Genomic DNA, 18,207 nt, shown 5'->3' with positions numbered 1-18,207 from the left:
CCCACCTTCCTGTCTATCCGTCTCCCTCCTTTTAGGGTCTAAGGTTGACTGGACCCTGCAGGAGCTCTTAAGTTCTGTTAAAATGAGGGGAGGCTCTGAGCTTCAACCCTACAAAGGGTAGAGAGTGGGTGGCTATAGAGATGGCCTTTAGTTTGTCTGAGACAGTCTCACAGAGTAGTCCTAGCTGGCCTGGAACTCACTCACTATGTAGACCAGGGTGGCCTTGAAGTCAGAGGTGGAGTGTCTCTGCCTCCCTGTTCTGGATTAAAGGTGTGTGTTACCATGCACAGGCTTCAGCCTTTTCTTACGGATGTCAGAGTTGCTGCTGCAGTTGGTGCAAGGATGAATGGGCTCAGTACACCCCTCCCTGGGTCTCTGTGCCTGCATAGGTGGCCACAGCTAGCTAAAGGGGCTGCTCACCCCTCCCTCTTTGCCTCCAGCTTCTCTCCGGGTTTCCAGTCCGTCTGGAGCCAACCAGGTTCACACTTCCTCCAAAACTGTTTTGGGGACCAGTCAGCTCCTCCGTTTTGGTGCAGAGTGGAACTATGGGTCAGGAGGCAGGTCCTTTCTTCTGGTTTCTAAGCCTTTGCATATGAAGCCCCTCAGCGAGGCACCCATACGTGCCATTTGCCTCTGTGGTTGCCCTGCTCTCTGTCACCCCCACAGAAGGTGGACAGAGTGTCAGGACAACCCTAGCAGACCCAGCGCTGCCTGCAGTATACACGAACAGTGTGCTTGGAAGCTGTTACAGAGGAAAAGGCAGAGTTGGGAGATTTGAAATCCTGGCTCTGCTCCAGCCAGTTCTGTCTGGCCTAGGCCAGCCACTTAGCCTCACTGAACCTTTTCCTAGTGGTTGGCAGGATTAAGGGAAGTCAGAGAAGAGCCTGACTGCCTCCTGCTAGGAATCAGACTGCCCAAGACCTGTTGGTGTGACGGTAGGTGGGGAGGGAGCAGTGGCTCTTGTCTGGGGGTCAGAAGACTTTGCCTAATTGCTTAGGTCCCAGGCTGCTGGCCTGGGAAGTTTTGTGACATATGGTCATCCGACCTTTGATGTGTTGGGTTTTCCCCGTGTCAAATAGAGACTGCCCTGGCACTGGCAGGGTGGCCTCAGACTTCAAAGTAATGAAGAGCCCCGCCTTTGCTCTCTGTGTCTGCTGAGTCATCAATGACCCTAGGGGTCATCTCTGCACCTTGCTGTGGCCGCCCAGACTTTCCTTTACTCCATAAGTTCCCTCCATCCCTTTCTTATACACTGTCTGTTCTTAGCGAGGGGTGACTTTTGTGTCTTGGAGGGCATTTGGCAAGTTCTGAAGACATTTCTGGTTCTTACAACATGAGGCGGGTGGGTGCGACCATGGCGTCTAGTGGGTAGAAGCCAAGAATATTGCCAAACTCCGGACAGTTCAGAAAGAGTTGTCGAACCTCGAATGTCAGGACTGTCGAGACTAAGAACTCCGTCACGTCACTGGATGCTTGTACTGCTTGTGACCCTCAGCTGGGTGAGCAGGATCTTAGCCCTTAGGTCTCAGCCCTCACCCTGCCGACCTCTGCCACTCCCCTCTCAGCTGCCCCTGGTCCTCACTGCCCCAAACCCCTCAGCTGCACTCTTCCTGCCTTTGCCTGTCCCTGTGGCAGGATCTCAACAAGCAACCATTTCTCTAGGCTCCTCACAGGGACTTCCTCCTTCACTCCCAGGCGGGCAATTCTTACCCCTCACCACCTCGCTTCATTCCGTCTCTGGCTGGGATGGGTCACTCATCGGCCCTCACAGTGGACTGCTTGCTGTGCGCTCGGGTTCTGCTGAGCTGCTGTCTGTCATGAACAGCCCCAGAAACTAAGTCAGCTAGCAGTTTGCAGCAGCCTCTTGGGCTCAGAAGTAGGAGATCAGAGCCATCTCTAATGGAGAGGGACTGAGGAAAACTTCCAGCATCAACTCTGGCTTCTGTATAGATGTCTATGTAACTACACATACACATGATGTTGATGATGGAGAGGTGGTATGATGATGATGGTGATGATAGTGATGATGATGATGATGATGATGGTGATGATGGTGATGATGGTGTTGGTGATGATGTCATCATCATCCCTTGGCCAGGAGGTGGCAGGATCAAGGTCTAAGATCCAGCAGCTTGGGTCTGTAGGAGATGGGCTCATGGTGTACAACCAGATTGGCTTCAAACTCACTATCCTCCAGTCTCTGCTTTCCAAGTGCTACAATTACAAGTATCACACTCTCATCCACCACATTCTCCTGCTTTTGATGCCCATGGCAAGACAGGGTATTACAGGACTCCATGTCACCCCAGGTCCCTTTTTTTGCTGTATCCTTAAGAGCCCCCAGAAAACTGCTCTATTGAACAGTGGTTGTTGATATGTCCAAAGACCTTAACAGGGAGCTGGGAAGAAAATGAAGTGCTTGCCCCACCATCCTGAGGGCCTGGGCAAGCCTGCACCCTCCTCATACACAGCTTTAAAAAAGAAAGGAAGCTGGGCCTGGTGGCTCAAACTTGTAATCCCAGTCAATGCCGATGAGGCAGAGATAGGACCCCTGGGGCCTGCTGGCCAGCCAGTCTAGCTGACTGGGCAAGCTCCGAGTTCAGTGAGAGACCCTGTCTCCAAAGTTTGATTTACTCTTTATTTTGGCGTTGGGGTGGGTCGGCCTGCCTGTGTGTCATGCGCTCTGTTCGTGCTGTGCTTGTGCTTCTGTTGGATCCCCTAGGACTGGAGTTTCCGATGATGGCTGTGAGCTGCCACTCGGGCACTGGGAACCAAACCAGGGGCCTCTGGAAGAGCTAAGTGCTCTTAACAGCTAAGCCATCTCTCCAGCCTTTGTCTTAAAAAATAAGGCAGAGAGTGGTTGAGGAAAACTTCCAACACCTCTGGCCTGTGTACACACACACACACACACACACACACACACACACACACACACACACACACACGTGATGAAGATGATGATCCTAAACTTTTTTTCCCGAGACAGGGTTTTTCTGGGTAGCTCTGACTGTCCCGGAACTCATTCTATAGACCAGGCTGACGGTGAACTCAGAGACCCACCTGCCTCTGCCCCCCCCCCCCCCCCGCCCCCGAGTGCTAGGATTAAAGGTGTGCACCACTACTGCCTGACAAACGTTGAAATTGTTAAAGTCGTTTGCAAACCAGTCTCCAGTTGCTTCTTAGATTTAGCCATCTAATCTGATTTTCTTTTATGTGGCTCAGAAATCAAAATGCATATGCAAAAGTTAGAATGACGTGTTACGTGAGAGAATGCAGAAGAACACATAGCACGTGCTTTTATCTCACTGACATGTCCAGACTAGGCAAGACCTTAGCAGAAAGTAGTTCTGGTCACTAGGGGCTGGGGGAAGGAATGGGGGTGGGGGTTGGGGTGGATTGCTAAAGGGCATGGGCCTTTGAGGCTGTGGTGGACACTTTCTCAGATTGTCCGTACATTTAAACTAAACCGTAAACAGTTTCAAAGTGCCTGTGACTCTATCTCATAGTTTACACGTGACATTTTAGCAAGAGCACGCCAGTAAAAAGCGACATGCGATAAGGTGTTTGTGAAGTGCCCCCCCCCCCCCCCCCCCCCCCCCCCCCGTCGACCATTCTTGTTCCTCATTCGGCTGCAGCTCAGACGCTTCCCCGTCTGAAAGAGCACAGAGTGCGGGTCTGTGCTTTCTCGTTTTCGCTTCCTGTGTCTTGGAGATCTTCCACCGCTACACAGAGCGAGCTTCCTCCTCCCCTCACCATTGTGCTCTGTTACGGATCAGCTAGTCTTTATTTAGCCAGTCCCGAAAGACGGACATGTGGGTGGCTCCAAGCTTTTACTTACTGCAAACACTCCACAGTGGACAGCCTTGGCCAGGCGCTCACACCACACAAGGCTGCTGGCTAATGGGGCTGGAGAAGTGGCAGAGGTAGGTGGATCTCTGAGTTCCAGGTCAGGCAGGCTACGTAGTGTGGCCCTGCTTTAAAGAAAAAAAGTGCTAGGCGGTGGGGGTGCGTGTCTTTGAGCCTAGCGGTTAGATCTCTGAGTTTGAGGCCAGCTTGGTCTACAGAGAGTTCCAGAATAACCTCACTGAGGGGCTACACTGAGAAACCCCGCCTGTACAAAAAGAAAAACAACAACAAAAATAAATAAATAAGAAAGAAAATGAGTTTATTCTGCTCTTGCAGAGGACCGGAGTTTGGCTCTCGGTTCCCAACACCTACGGTATGTGGCTCACCCTGCCTGTGACTCCAGCTTCAGGGAAATCCGGTGTGACGCCCTGGCCTCTGTGGCACCTGTGCTCAAATCCATATGCTGCTCCCCTGAAACACACACACATATGAAAAAAAGAAGTTTCCTTTTTTTGAGGCAAAGACTCCTTATGCAGCCGTGGCTGGCCTGGAACTTGCTATGTGGACCAGATCAAACTCAGCAGAGATCTGCCTGTCTCTGCTGGGTTGGAGGCTTATACTACCACATCCAGCAAAAATTAAAATCTTTTAAAAGATCATTAAGGAATGTCGACCAATCTCCTGAGGTAGAGGTGCCTGTCACAGCTGGGACATGGAAAGTCACCCGCTAACTGTGTAGGGGAGGAGAGCCCAGTGGCCTTAGCCGGGCCTGTGAAAAGCGTAAGCCTTGTGGGACCTGTGGCTGTGCTAGACGGAACCATCTTCAGGGTCTTTTGTGTCTGGAGGAGGCCGCTCTCTCCCCTGTGGGCACTGTCAGTTCACGTCCTCTGTCTGTTTCCTGTCCGGTCTTTCCTGTCCATTAGCTGTTTGCCTGTGATAAGAGTTGTATGTTTTTCTTTCAGCCTTATGTCTTGTGCTTTGGCCAGTGTGAAGGGGTTCAGAATGTTTTTGAAGGAGAGGGAGCCTTTGACGTTTCCCCCTTATCTTTATTAGTATGTGTGTATGCTTGTGTGTGTGGAGGTCGGAAGACAGCTTTTCGAGGTGGTTCTTTCCTTCTGCATAGGTTCTGAGTATTGAACTCAGGTCATCAGGCTTTGCAGCAATCATCTTTATCTTCTGAGCCAGCTTGCCATCTCCCTGAGGAACACCTCCCCTTCCCCTCCCCTGGTCCGTCACACACAGGAACAAGCAGACAGAACACTAATGTGCTATTCTACCTCCCTTCCAAGCACTCTGTAGCCTAGGCTAGAAATCATTCTGTAGCCCAGGCTGGCCTGAAATTCATGTGTAAACCTAGCTGACCTTGAACTCAGGGAGTTCTCTTGCTTCAGCCTCCCCCAAGTTGGGACTGCGGGTGTGAGTGCCGTGTCCAGGTTGTCGTGTGACTTCTGGAGCCACAGCCCCAGGCTGAGAGCTAGGCCTCGGAGTGTATCATTTCCTAGTTAGAGCATCTTGCGTCCAGCTGTGAGAAACCAGGAGTGGGTGGGGGAGCAGAGATGCAGACAGGCCCCTCATGCCCAGACTCAGAAGCTCAGAGAACTGGATCCACATTCCATTTCTCCATCGAGCCATGTGGTCTTGGCCGAGCCTGTTTCTTCTGTGTGTAATGGGGTTGGGAACCGGATGAGAACGTGCTGGGGTGGAATGCGAGGGCTGCCTTTTCTGTGACTGAGGGACTGGCGGTTAGGCTGATTCCTTACCGAGCTCCCTTACACTTGGAGTTGTCGTGGGGCATCCCAGGATGCCCACAGCCTCACTGGGCCCCCAAACCCTCTTCTCTGCGACCCTTCAGAGTCGACACACGCACTGACCTGCCAGTCGCTAGGATTAAGTTCTGTGCGTCATCGTCTACCCCTCAACCCCCACAGGTGTGTCAGTCTATGTGGGTGCGCCTGACCTGTGGCCTCTAAGCAGCTTAGGGTGTGTTATCTCCTTCCCTCCCATGTACTTCTCATAGGCTGCGCAGGAAGCCTCTGGAGTGCCCACCCACACACTCCCTGGTTCCTCTGTGACCCCTTTTCAGTCTCACTGAGTGCTCCTGGTCCCCAGACAGCCTCAGGCAACCGCAAATGCTGAATGGTAGGTACCCCACGGTCCCTTGAGATTGATGCTGGTCCTTTACCTCCTCTGACGCGGGCAGGTGCCAACATTGCCTCTGGTGAGGAAGTAGCCATCAAGCTCGAATGTGTGAAGACGAAGCACCCACAGCTCCACATCGAGAGCAAGTTCTACAAGATGATGCAGGGAGGAGGTGAGGCAGGGATGGGGGAGGTGAGGCAGGGATGGGGGAGGTGAGGCAGGGATGGGGGAGGTGAGGCAGGGATGGGGGAGGTGAGGCAGGGATGGGGGAGGTGAGGCAGGGGTGGGGGAGGTGAGGCAGGGATGGGGGAGGTGAGGCAGGGGTGGGGGAGGTGAGGCAGGGGTGGGGGAGGTGAGGCAGGGGTGGGGGAGGTGAGGCAGGGATGGGGCTGGGAGTGGTGGGGAGATGGAGGTGCCCAAGGAGAGGAGGAAAGGAGAGGATCTCTCGCCCAGGCTAGGGTAGGGTGGGGGATGGTGGTCCTGACGCAGAGGACATGCGTGGGGAGTGACCACTGCTGACCAATCTCTCTCCCATGGGCCCAGTGGGGATCCCATCCATCAAGTGGTGCGGGGCTGAGGGTGACTATAACGTGATGGTCATGGAGTTGCTGGGGCCCAGCCTGGAAGACCTCTTCAACTTCTGTTCCCGAAAGTTCAGCCTCAAGACGGTGCTGCTGCTGGCCGACCAGATGGTGAGTCCCCGCCCCTCCAGTTGTTCAGGTGACTCCCCGAGATGGTGCACCGAGGAAAGCTCTCTCAGAAAGGAAAAGGGAGGCCACTCTCCCTTGAGGGAGCTCACACCCACTCTTTGCTGTGTCCACCCCTATCTTAGGAGTACTGGTGCTATGAGGAAACACCATGACCAAAAGCAACTCAGGGAGGAAAGGGTTTATTTCCCTCACTCCCCTCATTGTTCATTAAAGGAAGACAGGTCAGGAACCTGGAGGAGCTGGTGCAGACGCCATGGAGGGGTGCTGCTTATTGACTTGCTCTCCATGGCTTGCTCAGTTGCTTTTTTTTTTTTTTTAAGATTTATTCATTTATTATATATAAGTACACTGTAGCTGTCTTCAGACGCACCAGAAGACGGCATTAGATCTCTTTACAGATGGTTGTGAGCCACCATGTGGTTGCTGGGAATTGAACTCAGGACCTCTGGAAGTGTAGTCGGGTGCTCTTAACCACTGAGCCATCTCTCCAGCCCGCTCAGTTGCTTAATATAGAACCCAGGACCATGAACCCAGGGATGGCCCCACCCACAATGGCCCAGGCCCTTCCCCATCAAATCCTTAAGAAAATGCCCTATAGGGTTGCCTACAGCCTGATCTTAGGAAAGTATTTTCTCAGTTGAGGCTCTCTTCTCTCAGATGACTTTAGCTTGTGTCAAGCTGATGTAAAACCAGCCAGCACAGCCCTTTTCCTGAGCACCCCCATTTCTGTTAGACTCCTGCTTAGATTTGTGTTAAAATAGCCTCTTGGGGTGCGTGTGTGTGGCTGTATGTGTGCGTGCGTGCGTGCGTGCGTGCGTGTGTGTGTGTGTGTACGTATACCTGAGAGTGCTTGCATAGAGAGGGATGGGGTACAAAGTCCCACGCTGGGTGTCTTCAGTTTTTCTCACTTTATTTTTTTTAAGATTTATTTAAAAAGCTAGGTGTGGTGGCTCCCACTTTTAATCCCAGCTCTTGGGAGACAGAGTCAGTTGCATCTCTGAGTTTGAGGCCATCCTTCCAGGACAGCCAGAGCTACACATAGAGAAAGCCTGTCTTGAGAGGCCAAAAGAGAAGAGTAATTATTTATTCCACAAGTGCGGGTCTGTGCTGATGCTTCCTAAGGCTAGAGGTGTCAGGTCTCCTGGAGCTAAAGTTGCGGGTCATTGTAAGCTACCCGAGGTGGGTGCTGGGGACTGAACTCAGGTCGCCTGGAAGAGAAATATGCGCTCTTAACTGCTAAGCCATCTCTCCAGCCCCCTGAAACCTCTTTTTAATGAGCTTTGACTTGGTTCGCTTAAAAAAGGAAAAGAAAAAGATAAAACCAGAATCTGGATGCGGGGGCTCAGGCCTGTCCTTCCGGCACTCAGGAGACTGAGGCAGAGGAATGACGGTAAGCTCAAGGCCAGCCTGAAGTACAGTGTAAGACCCTATCTTAAAACAAAACCAAGAAACCAACGATAAAGAAAATCCAAATTCAGACCTAGGTTGTAGTAGCTCATGTCAGTCATTCCAGTGTTCAGGAGGTTGGGGCTGGAGGCTTGCCAGGCGTTTGGAGCCAGCCCGGGATGCGTAGTTCAGACTCTGTCTCCAGGATAAAAACCAGAGCTGAGGAGCCCAGTGATGGAACACTCACCTGGTACTTAAGAGGCACCCCCGGGGCTGGGGATTTAGCTCAGTGGTAGAGCGCTTACCTAGGAAGCGCAAGGCCCTGGGTTCGGTCCCCAGCTCCGAAAAAAAGAACCAAAAAAAAAAAAAAAAAAAAAAAAGAGGCACCCCCTCCAATTGGCAGTGGTATTAAAAAAAAAAAATCACCCAAACATGTGAACCTGTACACACGTATGCAAAAACCTATATGAAGCCATAAGGCTAACAGGATAGCTCAGTGGTGAGATTCCTTCTTGCCAAGTCTGATGGCCTAAGGTGGATCCCCAGGACTCACATGGTGGAAGGGGAGAACTGACTTACTTCGCAGGCATACCACAGCACCGTGTCTGTCCACAGGCAGATGTGAAAACAATAAATAATAAGGGATCTCAGAATTTCGCACCTGCCCTGGAAGGCGCAGATCTTGCCTTAGTATATAGCCGTCCATCATGCATTTTTCCATTCACGTGCGTTCATGCAGAGGAGAACGGTCAGATTCTCACGCGTGAAACCCAGAAGATATATCATGTGCATGATTATTCGTTTGAGCTTTTAAAAATTCTCTGTCTCTGACAGGGTTTCAATCTGGCCTTGAACATGTGGGGATCACTCACTAATTAAAAAGTAAACAAATCTCATAAAGGAGTCTCTGCCTGACTTTCGGTGGCGTTTGGAAGCCGGGTGGTAGGGATAGTCCCATCTTGTGCTCCCTCTGTCTCCGTGCCCTTACATGTGGCGGCCCAGGTTCTGAGACGGTCGAGCCAGTCAGGGGTTCTTAGGACCCAGCTGCCTTTCTTGGTCTAATTCTTCGCTGTCTGTCTCACGCCATGTTTTATGAACTCCTTTGAAGTCCTTCCTTGTTGCTTGGGAAGGCCCAGCCTTGAACTCCCCTTCATGCTGAGACTAGGTCTTCCTTCCTGGCCAGAGCAGGGCCAGGTGGACATTTGCCTTCTCTGTTGAGTGACCTGCCGTCTCCTTGCCTCCTTCAGATCAGCCGCATCGAGTATATCCACTCCAAGAACTTCATCCACCGGGACGTGAAGCCTGACAACTTCCTCATGGGCCTGGGGAAGAAAGGCAATCTGGTATACATCATTGACTTCGGCCTGGCCAAGAAGTACCGGGATGCCCGTACACACCAGCATATTCCCTACCGGGAAAACAAGAACCTGACCGGCACTGCCCGCTATGCCTCTATCAACACCCACCTGGGCATTGGTGAGTGAGCAGAGCCCGAGCAAACATGCTGTGGCCAGGATGGGCCCATGTCCCTGCCTGGGTTGAAGACTCCGGACTCTTCTGGAGAGCCTCACTGAGAAGGTTCTCTACTCTACCAGGCCCAGGCCTGGACTTGTTTCACATGGACCCCTTCATAAGCAGAGTTTGTCTACTGGCCATCTTGAGTGGGTGGCAGTGTTTCTCACTTGTTTGTCTAGGAAATGCAAGCCCAGGGTTTTTTTTTTTTTTTTTTTTTTTTTTTTTTTTTTCCTTTTTTTCGGAGCTGGGGACCGAACTCAGGGCCTTGCGCTTGCTAGGCAAGCGCTCTACCACTGAGCTAAATCCCCAACCCCAAGCCCAGGGGTTTAACATGGCTCTTTCCGTGCATGCAGCTTAACGAATTCTGGAGCTGGTTTTGACTCCAGCCATGTCTCAAGCTACCGTGTGAGCCCTAAGCTCGAGACAGGCCAGGCAGGGGGGCGGTGGTGCCCACACACAGTTGTTGAGTGAAACAGAACCTGGGCTGGAAAAACTGGCTGGAGCAGACATGAGAAAGTTCTGCCTCAGGCAATCCGGAGGAGGACGTGGGTGGGTGCTAGTTATAATGGGCACTGAGGAGGGCGAGGGCGGGGTGCATAGTGAGAAGCGAAGCCTGACTGGCCCCTTGACCTCCTGACCTGTGCAGAGCAAAGCCGTCGAGATGACCTGGAGAGCCTGGGCTATGTGCTCATGTACTTCAACCTGGGCTCCCTGCCCTGGCAAGGCCTCAAAGCAGCCACCAAGCGTCAGAAGTACGAGCGGATCAGCGAGAAGAAGATGTCAACGCCGATCGAGGTCCTCTGCAAAGGCTACCCCTGTGAGTAGCCAGTGGGGGTGACATTTCCCTCTTAAGGGCAAGACCGGGCCCGTGCCTAGATGGGGTTCTCTTGATCTTGACCCCAGAGTGTTTATGATAGTCTCTCAAAGGGATCTCTCTGCCTGGGAGCTGGATGCCAGAACCCCTATACCCTTACATACTGGGTGTCCCCAGCCCTACCTCCTGCCTTATCCCAGAGGTCCACTCTCGGCCTTGTACAGTTTGAGGAAGTGGCTTAGATCACGATGGGGCTCTGCATCCCGTGTGGCTTTTCTGAATAGCCCTTGTGTTTACGGCCATGGTCCTGGTGGCTGTGACCCCAGAGCGCTTGTTCAGACAGGTGGCGAACACTTCTGTTCTCATCCCGCCCTTCTTAGATTGATACCATTGCAGGGTCAGTGGGTACCTAGGACAGTGGTGGTGCTGAGGCTGCCAGGAGATTCACCCTCACAGCCACCTCTTCTGTCCTTGTGACCCACCAGCTGAGTTCTCAACTTACCTCAACTTCTGCCGCTCCCTGCGGTTCGATGACAAACCTGACTACTCCTACCTGCGCCAGCTCTTCCGCAATCTCTTTCACCGGCAGGGTTTCTCCTATGACTACGTCTTCGACTGGAACATGCTCAAATTCGTGAGTCACCGGCAGGCCAAGGCGGGCTTGGGGGACTGGACAGGGCAGGCCCTGACTCATAAGGCCAGAGTGACCTGGTGGGGGGCGGGGCTCCCGTTAAACGGGAGATATGAGCTGGACAGTGTGAGTGACGTCACAGGGGTCCCAGAACCCCTCGTCTCCAGCCACCTTGGCATAGACAGGGCATGTCGCCATGGGGGGCAGGGCCCTGGGAAGGCACCACCTCCTGCCAGGTGGGAGAGGACCTGGCGTGGCCTCCAGTTCCTCTTGTGTACCTATGGCCAATGGATGGCACTGGCTGGACCCTCTGCAGCCCTGATAGCTGTCTGTATTCTCCTGTTCCTCTTGTGCATATCCCAAGTGGTGGCCCTTTCTGAGGCCTCCCTGGCCAGCCTGGATCCTATCAGAGTGGCTTCTTTGTTCCTGGTTATAGGACCCTGGGTCTTACTAGGTAGTTCTGTCTCCCTCTTCTAAGGGTCCTGGGGTGGGGAGGTAGGGAGAAGCATTCACCAATCAATGCCTCAAGCGCTGGAATCCGTGAAATTGTGTGTCTTGTTTCACATCTCTTCTGGAAAAGGGGGCTTCATCGAGCCAGGCTCAGCCCCGAGACAACGAAGCTCTTGCGTCACCCTGCCCCCGCCCTTGGCCTTGCGCTGGGCCCACTTACTCGCCCACTTACTGGTAAGGATCTTCCAAGGCCTGGCCCTTCATAGATGTGTGACTTAGCCAGCAGGCACGAAGGCTTAGCCTCAGCAATGCTCTCTCTGTCCTTTCCAGGTGCCCGGCGCCCCTGGGCACCCAAGGACCCCCAGATAGGCCGGTGGAGGAGGTGGAACAGCTGCCCCCTCAAAGATACTGGCCTGTGGTCTGGACTCCAGGGCCCCAGTTCTGATACCACCAGGGTGTCTCAGCCATCTCTGCCAAGCTTGAGGTGGCTGTCCAGTGGAAAGGTTATGACAGAAAGCCCCTGCATGGGATTCTGAGGAGTAAACCAGCTGCCTGAGGACTAGACAAGTGTGAAGAAGGAGCAGTGACTGTCTAGGAGGGGTTGGTGGCATATCACAGGACCCTGCTCGATCTAGACCCCATTATCGGCCTATGTATTGAATCTGAGCTCATTAAAACACTTCTTCCTCTTCGTCCACGTGTGCCTCTCTTTTCACAGAGCGGCCCTTGGCCCCCCACTCCATCCAGTGTTAAGAATGAACGTAGATAGGCCTTGTCTTCTGGGCACCAAGATGGGCACATTGATTTTTGGCCTCTTCTCTTTGGGCCCAATCAGTGGCCTGGGCCTGTTCTCTAAGGAAGCATCACAGGCTGGGGACCTTGGGGCAAAGCTCTGTGGCTTTTTATGTCTGGGACTGGAGTGAAAAAGGTGGGCAGTGAGGCTCCTTCCAGCTCAGATCATGTAGGCCAAGGGCCTGGTCGTGCAGCTAGCTCTTTTATTACCGGATGTTCAAGGCCTGGGGCACCAGACATTTGCTACAGAAAATTACCCACGTCTAATTTGGGGATGGGCTTTGACCCTTCTCAGTGAAGCTCAAAAGAATAGACTTTGTATTCTCTAGACCTCGGCATCCCTCTGTCGTAGCCACATAGTGCTGACTTTCATTCACTGAAGTCATTGGGAACAGTTGCCAGCTCCTCAGTCAGTCACCAGATTTCACTAAGAAACGACAAGTGGCTGCCACATCCAGCATGACAGATGGGGACATTTGTCCTCTGGGAGACTCTATGGACAGCTGCAGGAGATGCTTCCTGCACAGTGCCCTTTGTGTGGATGGCCAGTTGACAGAATTTCACACCAGGCCAGATAAACACCCTCCTGGCCCAGCCGCCAGTGCCATGATCCCCTCCCTGGAGTCTCCTTGGAGGAAGTAGACTCTAGAGTTCAAAGCTGGACAGCCTTCACTCCGCCTCTTGTGAGCCTGTCACCATGTGGCCAGCTTCATTGCCAAGGCTGGCCATCTGCAGAACTCACAGGAGAAACTTTCACAGCCGTCACCCTGAGACCAGGCCTTCCTACCTGCCCTGGGACAAACAAGCCATCAGCCACAAGACTCTCTGTGGGCAACAGACCGGAAGGATCCGCTTGACCTTGAAATGACCACCTGTGTTCCACCCCAGGGAACCGGAATCCCCGGATGCTCCTCTCTGAGAACACAACCACTATTCTAGCCAGGAGGAGACTCCATACAGCCGAGGACTGGGGTCTGTAAGATAAAGCTAGACCCTTGTGTGGCTTTGCACTGACTTCTGTGTTTTCTTCTGGGCAAATAAAGGCCGTGACAACTCTCTGGTGTGCGTTCCTTGAGGCGTCTGTCACGTTGGGTAGATGCCCCGTGGGGCCAGGTGTGTCCTGAGCCTTCTGGAACTGCTGAGACCTGAGCCATCCATTTGGCTATCCCTGTGCCAAGCTTGAAGCATCAACAACAGACTGACATCCTGTCTTGGGCTCCGCACCCCTAAGTGAAGCTCTTAGCTTAGCCTCATTAAGCCTTTGCTTCCCATTGCTACCACAGGAGAGGCTGTCAGTGCAGCAGCCTTTTTTCTCTGGCTGGGCTGGCTGTATTTTGGCTGATCCAGGCAGCAAGTGAGTGGGTGGAACCCTGGCAGTCCTGAGCCCTGGCTTCTGGGCGGGATGTCCAAGATACGGTATCTGAACAGTGTCCTTTTGAGGGACGAATAGGACTCGGCGGCAGGACTAGGTTTATCCCCAGATCTGTATGAACTTTGTAACTCTGTGCAGGTCACAAGGCTCTGGCCAGGCCGAGTAAGACCAAAGCCTGTCAGCGTTTCTACCTCAGACTGGCCCCAGACAGTTAATGGGGTGAGGTGGGGATGTGCCTATCTGGCTTGGCTCCTTCCCGTAGGACTCTGGGATCATTCTGAGTCAAGCCACTCCTTCCCCATTTTCCAGAGCAGCAGGGCTTCTTAGCCAGTACTTGGAAAGATGAGGGTTTGCAGAGCCTATACCCCCCGCCCCCCATAGCCCATGGCAGGCTCCCAACTCAGCCTATAGCTCTCTCCTCCACAGATGCGGCCCCCTGCCCTTCCCTGTGGACGGCCCCAGGACCAGCTAGGTAACTCAGCTAGGCGCTGCTCCCACGCTGCATTTCTTTCTGATCCTTTCTCCCTTCCTCTTGGACTTGGGGCGGCAACTTAGAGGATGGGCCCCTGTGGGGCTCGAGGCACCTACCTTCTCCTGCTTTGCCTGAGGACCTCTTTTCTCCACAGAGCATTTGGCTTCTTCCTTTCCCCTGGGCTTCCAGGCAACAGCATTAATGGGGTCCCCTAGGTCTCCTGGCTGTCGCTCCATAATAGGAGTAATGGCCAGGTCCAGGAGCCCGAGGAAGGTGGCCCTGTGATTGGGCACCAGGGGACCTCGGGACAGTGCTGTCTCTGCCCTCATTAGAGTTTGAACCCGCCCTTTCTTCTCTGGTAATGGCCTGTCTGTCAGCTATTTGGGCCTCTGAATGCCCTTTCTGCTTTGTTGAGAACAGAGGGGGCCAGATTGGAAGGGCCAAGAGTTTACCCCTGCTCATCCTGGAGTTATCAGCCAGGACAGGCTGAGCTCTCTCTGCTTTTCCACCTCCGTGGCAGCTCCCTCTTCTGGGCATTGGGTAGCTTTGGTCCCTGTGCACTGTGGTAGATGGTAAGCTCTGGCCTTCTTTGTATGGGGAGGAAGGTGAGCTGGTTTCCTCAGGCTATCCTGTTAGGGTTCCGGGTTACAGAGTAGCATCCTCCCTGGGCTGACTGGAATCCCCTCTCATGTTCCTATAGGGTGCAGCCCGGAATCCCGAGGACGTAGACCGGGAGAGACGAGAGCACGAACGGGAAGAGAGGATGGGACAGTTGCGAGGGTCCGCGACCAGAGCCCTGCCCCCTGGCCCACCAACAGGGGCTACCGCCAACCGACTCCGAAGTGCAGCCGAGCCTGTGGCTTCCACCCCGGCCTCCCGCATCCAGCAAGCTGGTCAGTAGGGACGCTGAGGCTTGGGCCGGGCCTGTGGGGTTAGGGGATGCTTGTGTTCATACTGAAGGAGCCTCCCCTCCACTCCCCCACCCTCCAGGCAATACTTCTCCCAGAGCGATCTCACGGGCAGACCGAGAGAGGAAGGTGAGCATGAGACTCCACAGAGGTGCGCCTGCCAATGTCTCATCCTCAGACCTCACTGGGCGACAAGAGGTCTCCCGAATTGCAGCCTCACAGGTGAGTCAACTCTTCCAAGCCTCTCTGGGACATAGGGGACCTTTCGGCACCTTTCCTTCCTCCCCTGTCTCTGATCACGCTGGAGCTAATTAGCCCACTTCTGTTGAGCAAAGTGAGAAACTGAGGCTCAAAGAAATAACAGCCCAGAAAGCCGTAGCACTCACTGCCGGGACCCAGTCTGGGTGGGCGACTCTCAGCGGTTTCCCATGAACACTGATGCCAGTGAGGGGTGGAGGTCCTGTCTGGTAATCCTACTTAATGGCCATATTTGGACTCAGAATGTAGGGAGAGGGGCTTGGCAAAGGTAGATCTACCCGCCCCTGCCTGTGGGAAATGAACTTCTGTGGACCCAGACCTGGGATTGAGCCATCCTTGGCCTCCAAGGAGTGTTCCAGCTCTAGGGCAAGGGGCAGCCTCAAACTCCCCAGATTGAGCAGCCTGCTGTGATGGATGGGGCTCCAGGGGGAGAGAGTGGGGAATCATTGTGGCTGCCTGCTTAAGGACTCGTCTTGAGACTCCCTCCTATTTCTTTGCCCCCCCCCCCCAAAGACAAGCGTGCCATTTGACCATCTTGGGAAATGAGGAGTGCGACCACAGACCAGTGTTTGCGTAGGTGAGTGCTGGCTTCTCCTGAGGGCTCTGGGGGTGGCGGGGAACATGATGGGGAAGCAGGAGCCTCCCCACCCCCACCCCAAGCCGGCCACCCAGGCATGGCTTCTCACAAACAGTCCTGAGTCTGTACACAGTGACACTTTGGGAAACCCTTTCTCAGTCCTTGATTCTCCTGTCCTCTTGGTTCTTAGGAGAGACCAGGCTCTTGGCCACACATGGGTTTCCAGGGCGTTAAGCCTACCTCCCTTTGGCTGTTATATAAGATGATTTGTACAAAACCAAAAAGGAACCAGAATGTAGAAGGGCCTTGGTGCTTTTATACACAGGAAAGGCCCTCTGGCCAAGGCGAGTTCGGGATAGACTACCTGTGGTTGTCTGAGGCTTGGGAGGCTGTACCCATAGCCTGGTTTGGGAAAGAGGCCACAGCCCTTCTGGTGGTATGGGCTGGGAACCTGGGCTCCCTGGAGAAAGAGGATGTCAGCAGGCAGTGTCCCACCCATTAAGGGATACAGCTTCACACCAGGGTTTTGGTTTTGGTTTTTTTTTTTTTTTTTTTTTTTGGTTCTTTTTTTCAGAGCTGAGACCGAACCCAGGGCCTTGAGCTTCCTAGGCAAGCGCTCTACCACTGAGCTAAACACACCAGGGTTTCTTAAACAGAATTCACACTGTAGAAATTCTCCCACAAATGGCTAATCCATTCAGACAGACTGGAGGCTGGAATGGCCGCTCAGCCCACCAGGGCAGAGGATCACATAAGCTGGGTAAACTGAGGCAGCCAGGCACCTGACTGTTGTCTTTGCTTCACTTCTAGTGTCTTCACTGCATTTTATTTAAACAAATTAAAAACAGATAAGAGAGAGGACAGAGAGAACCGTTCAAACGAACGAAGGAAAAACAAACAAACCACAAAAACCACAACCCAGCACAAAGTCGACAATGGATTTTGTTTCTTTGATTTATTTTGCCAATGGCAAAAAGACAAGACGTCCTTAGCACTGAGGATGCTTGTCCCCTTGCCTTGCCCACTGCTCCCAACCTGAAGGCTGCCAACACTCCTCTGGTGACACTGGGTCACACTCCAGCCACCTGTTCTCACCACCGCCCACCACGTGCCGGGCCGCCATCGGAGGTGCCTGAAGAGCTTGCATCAGGGAGTGGTTTGGCCAGTCAAAGACAAGTCCTAGGAGATTTCATCGAGCCTTGGATGACGCGCCATCAGCCCTCGGGTGATGACAGTGGCCAGCTTTGTATTGGACTTTCCCACAATCCCCTCCCTGAGCATCCCGGTCACCACACACACTTCTCACCTCTCTGCAGAGATCCTGAGGGTGCAGTGAGATGGTGACCATGATGCCTTGTGTGTGTGTGTGTGTGTGTGTGTGTGTGTGTGTGTGTGTGTGTATGAGAGAGAGAGAGAGAGAGAGAGAGAGAGAGAGAGAGAGAGAGAGACTGACTAGTATTTTTCAGAGCTGCAGGTGGCCTGCCACACCTGCCTGGCCAAGTTTTTGTTCTCCTCTCCTAAAGTCAAGGTGGGGTGGACAATGATCTCCACATCCCTCAGGGCATAGAGTCCTTGCCACCACCTGTCCCCAGATGCCAGTATTTGGCACCCCCTGCCCCATCTTCCATTCCTGATCTTAGGCAAGCTCTTGGAGTCTGCTCCCAGCTGGCATCGGCTCTGAGTTACCAGTTAGTTCCCTGGTCCTGAGCGTCACCTGTGGTCACCCCTCTTCCCAGGCCTGACTTCTGAGTAGGACCCTGGGTCAGGGCTAAGTGTTGAATTTACCCTTCCTGGTTAACACCTGGTTTTTTATTATTTTATTTTTGTTTGTTTTCTCAGTGTGTGTATTTCCTAATTTATTTACCTCTTTTTTCCCTTTCTTTTTTTTTAATTAAAGAGCAAAACTTTTTATTACTTTGTAATTTAAAAAACTGAAAAAAAAATTACTGAAGAACTTTGGGGGGAATTTTGTACTTTTTTCCTGTGTAAATATTGGACTTTTTTGAGCTTTATTGTGGTTGTTAATTTGAAGTAATAAAGTAGAAAAGGACAAAGTGATGTAGACCACCCTCTGTCCGCCTCTTTGCTCTTGGGGTTTCTCCTCAGCTGACTTACCAGGGACAGTATAGTCCAAAGAAACAGCCTCAGAGGAAGCGGGGGCTGGGGCTATTGGGACCTCTTAACGCGGTATATCCAGGGGGCTTTGAGAACTCAAGGTACACAGTGCGACCTCTGACCTCTGGCCGCTGGGTGAGGAGAGCACTCTAGGTGGAGCGAGACCTAGGTCTACAGGGTGAAAGGTGAGGCTCTGAGGCTGGCCCCTTGTTATTTATAGGA

At 53.0% G+C, this 18,207-nt stretch overlaps 1 protein-coding gene across 20 annotated transcripts in view; it reads left to right on the top strand.

The window, feature by feature from the left end:
- Csnk1e (casein kinase 1, epsilon) overlaps window positions 1-17,932 on the top strand; it is a 38,093-nt gene extending 20,161 nt beyond the window's left edge. For 6 of the 20 annotated variants that reach the window (XM_087558836.1, XM_087558834.1, XM_087558837.1 and 3 more), the window contains 7 exons: window positions 6,047-6,157; window positions 6,529-6,677; window positions 9,329-9,557; window positions 10,243-10,413; window positions 10,896-11,044; window positions 11,622-11,725; window positions 11,822-13,339. In XM_087558836.1, coding sequence (XP_087414962.1) covers window positions 6,047-6,157; window positions 6,529-6,677; window positions 9,329-9,557; window positions 10,243-10,413; window positions 10,896-11,044; window positions 11,622-11,725; window positions 11,822-11,936 — 1,028 coding nt within the window. In that variant the 3' untranslated portion in view covers window positions 11,937-13,339. 20 annotated transcript variants of the gene reach the window in all.
- The last annotated feature ends 275 nt before the right edge of the window (window positions 17,933-18,207 follow it).

Source organism: Rattus norvegicus, chromosome 7 (assembly GCF_021556685.1).
Source record: "Rattus norvegicus strain SHRSP/BbbUtx chromosome 7, alternate assembly SHRSP_T2T, whole genome shotgun sequence".
NCBI classification, from domain to species: Eukaryota; Metazoa; Chordata; class Mammalia; order Rodentia; family Muridae; genus Rattus; species Rattus norvegicus.
Note: the sequence above shows the minus strand (reverse complement) of the source record. Positions and strands in the feature narration are given on the sequence as shown.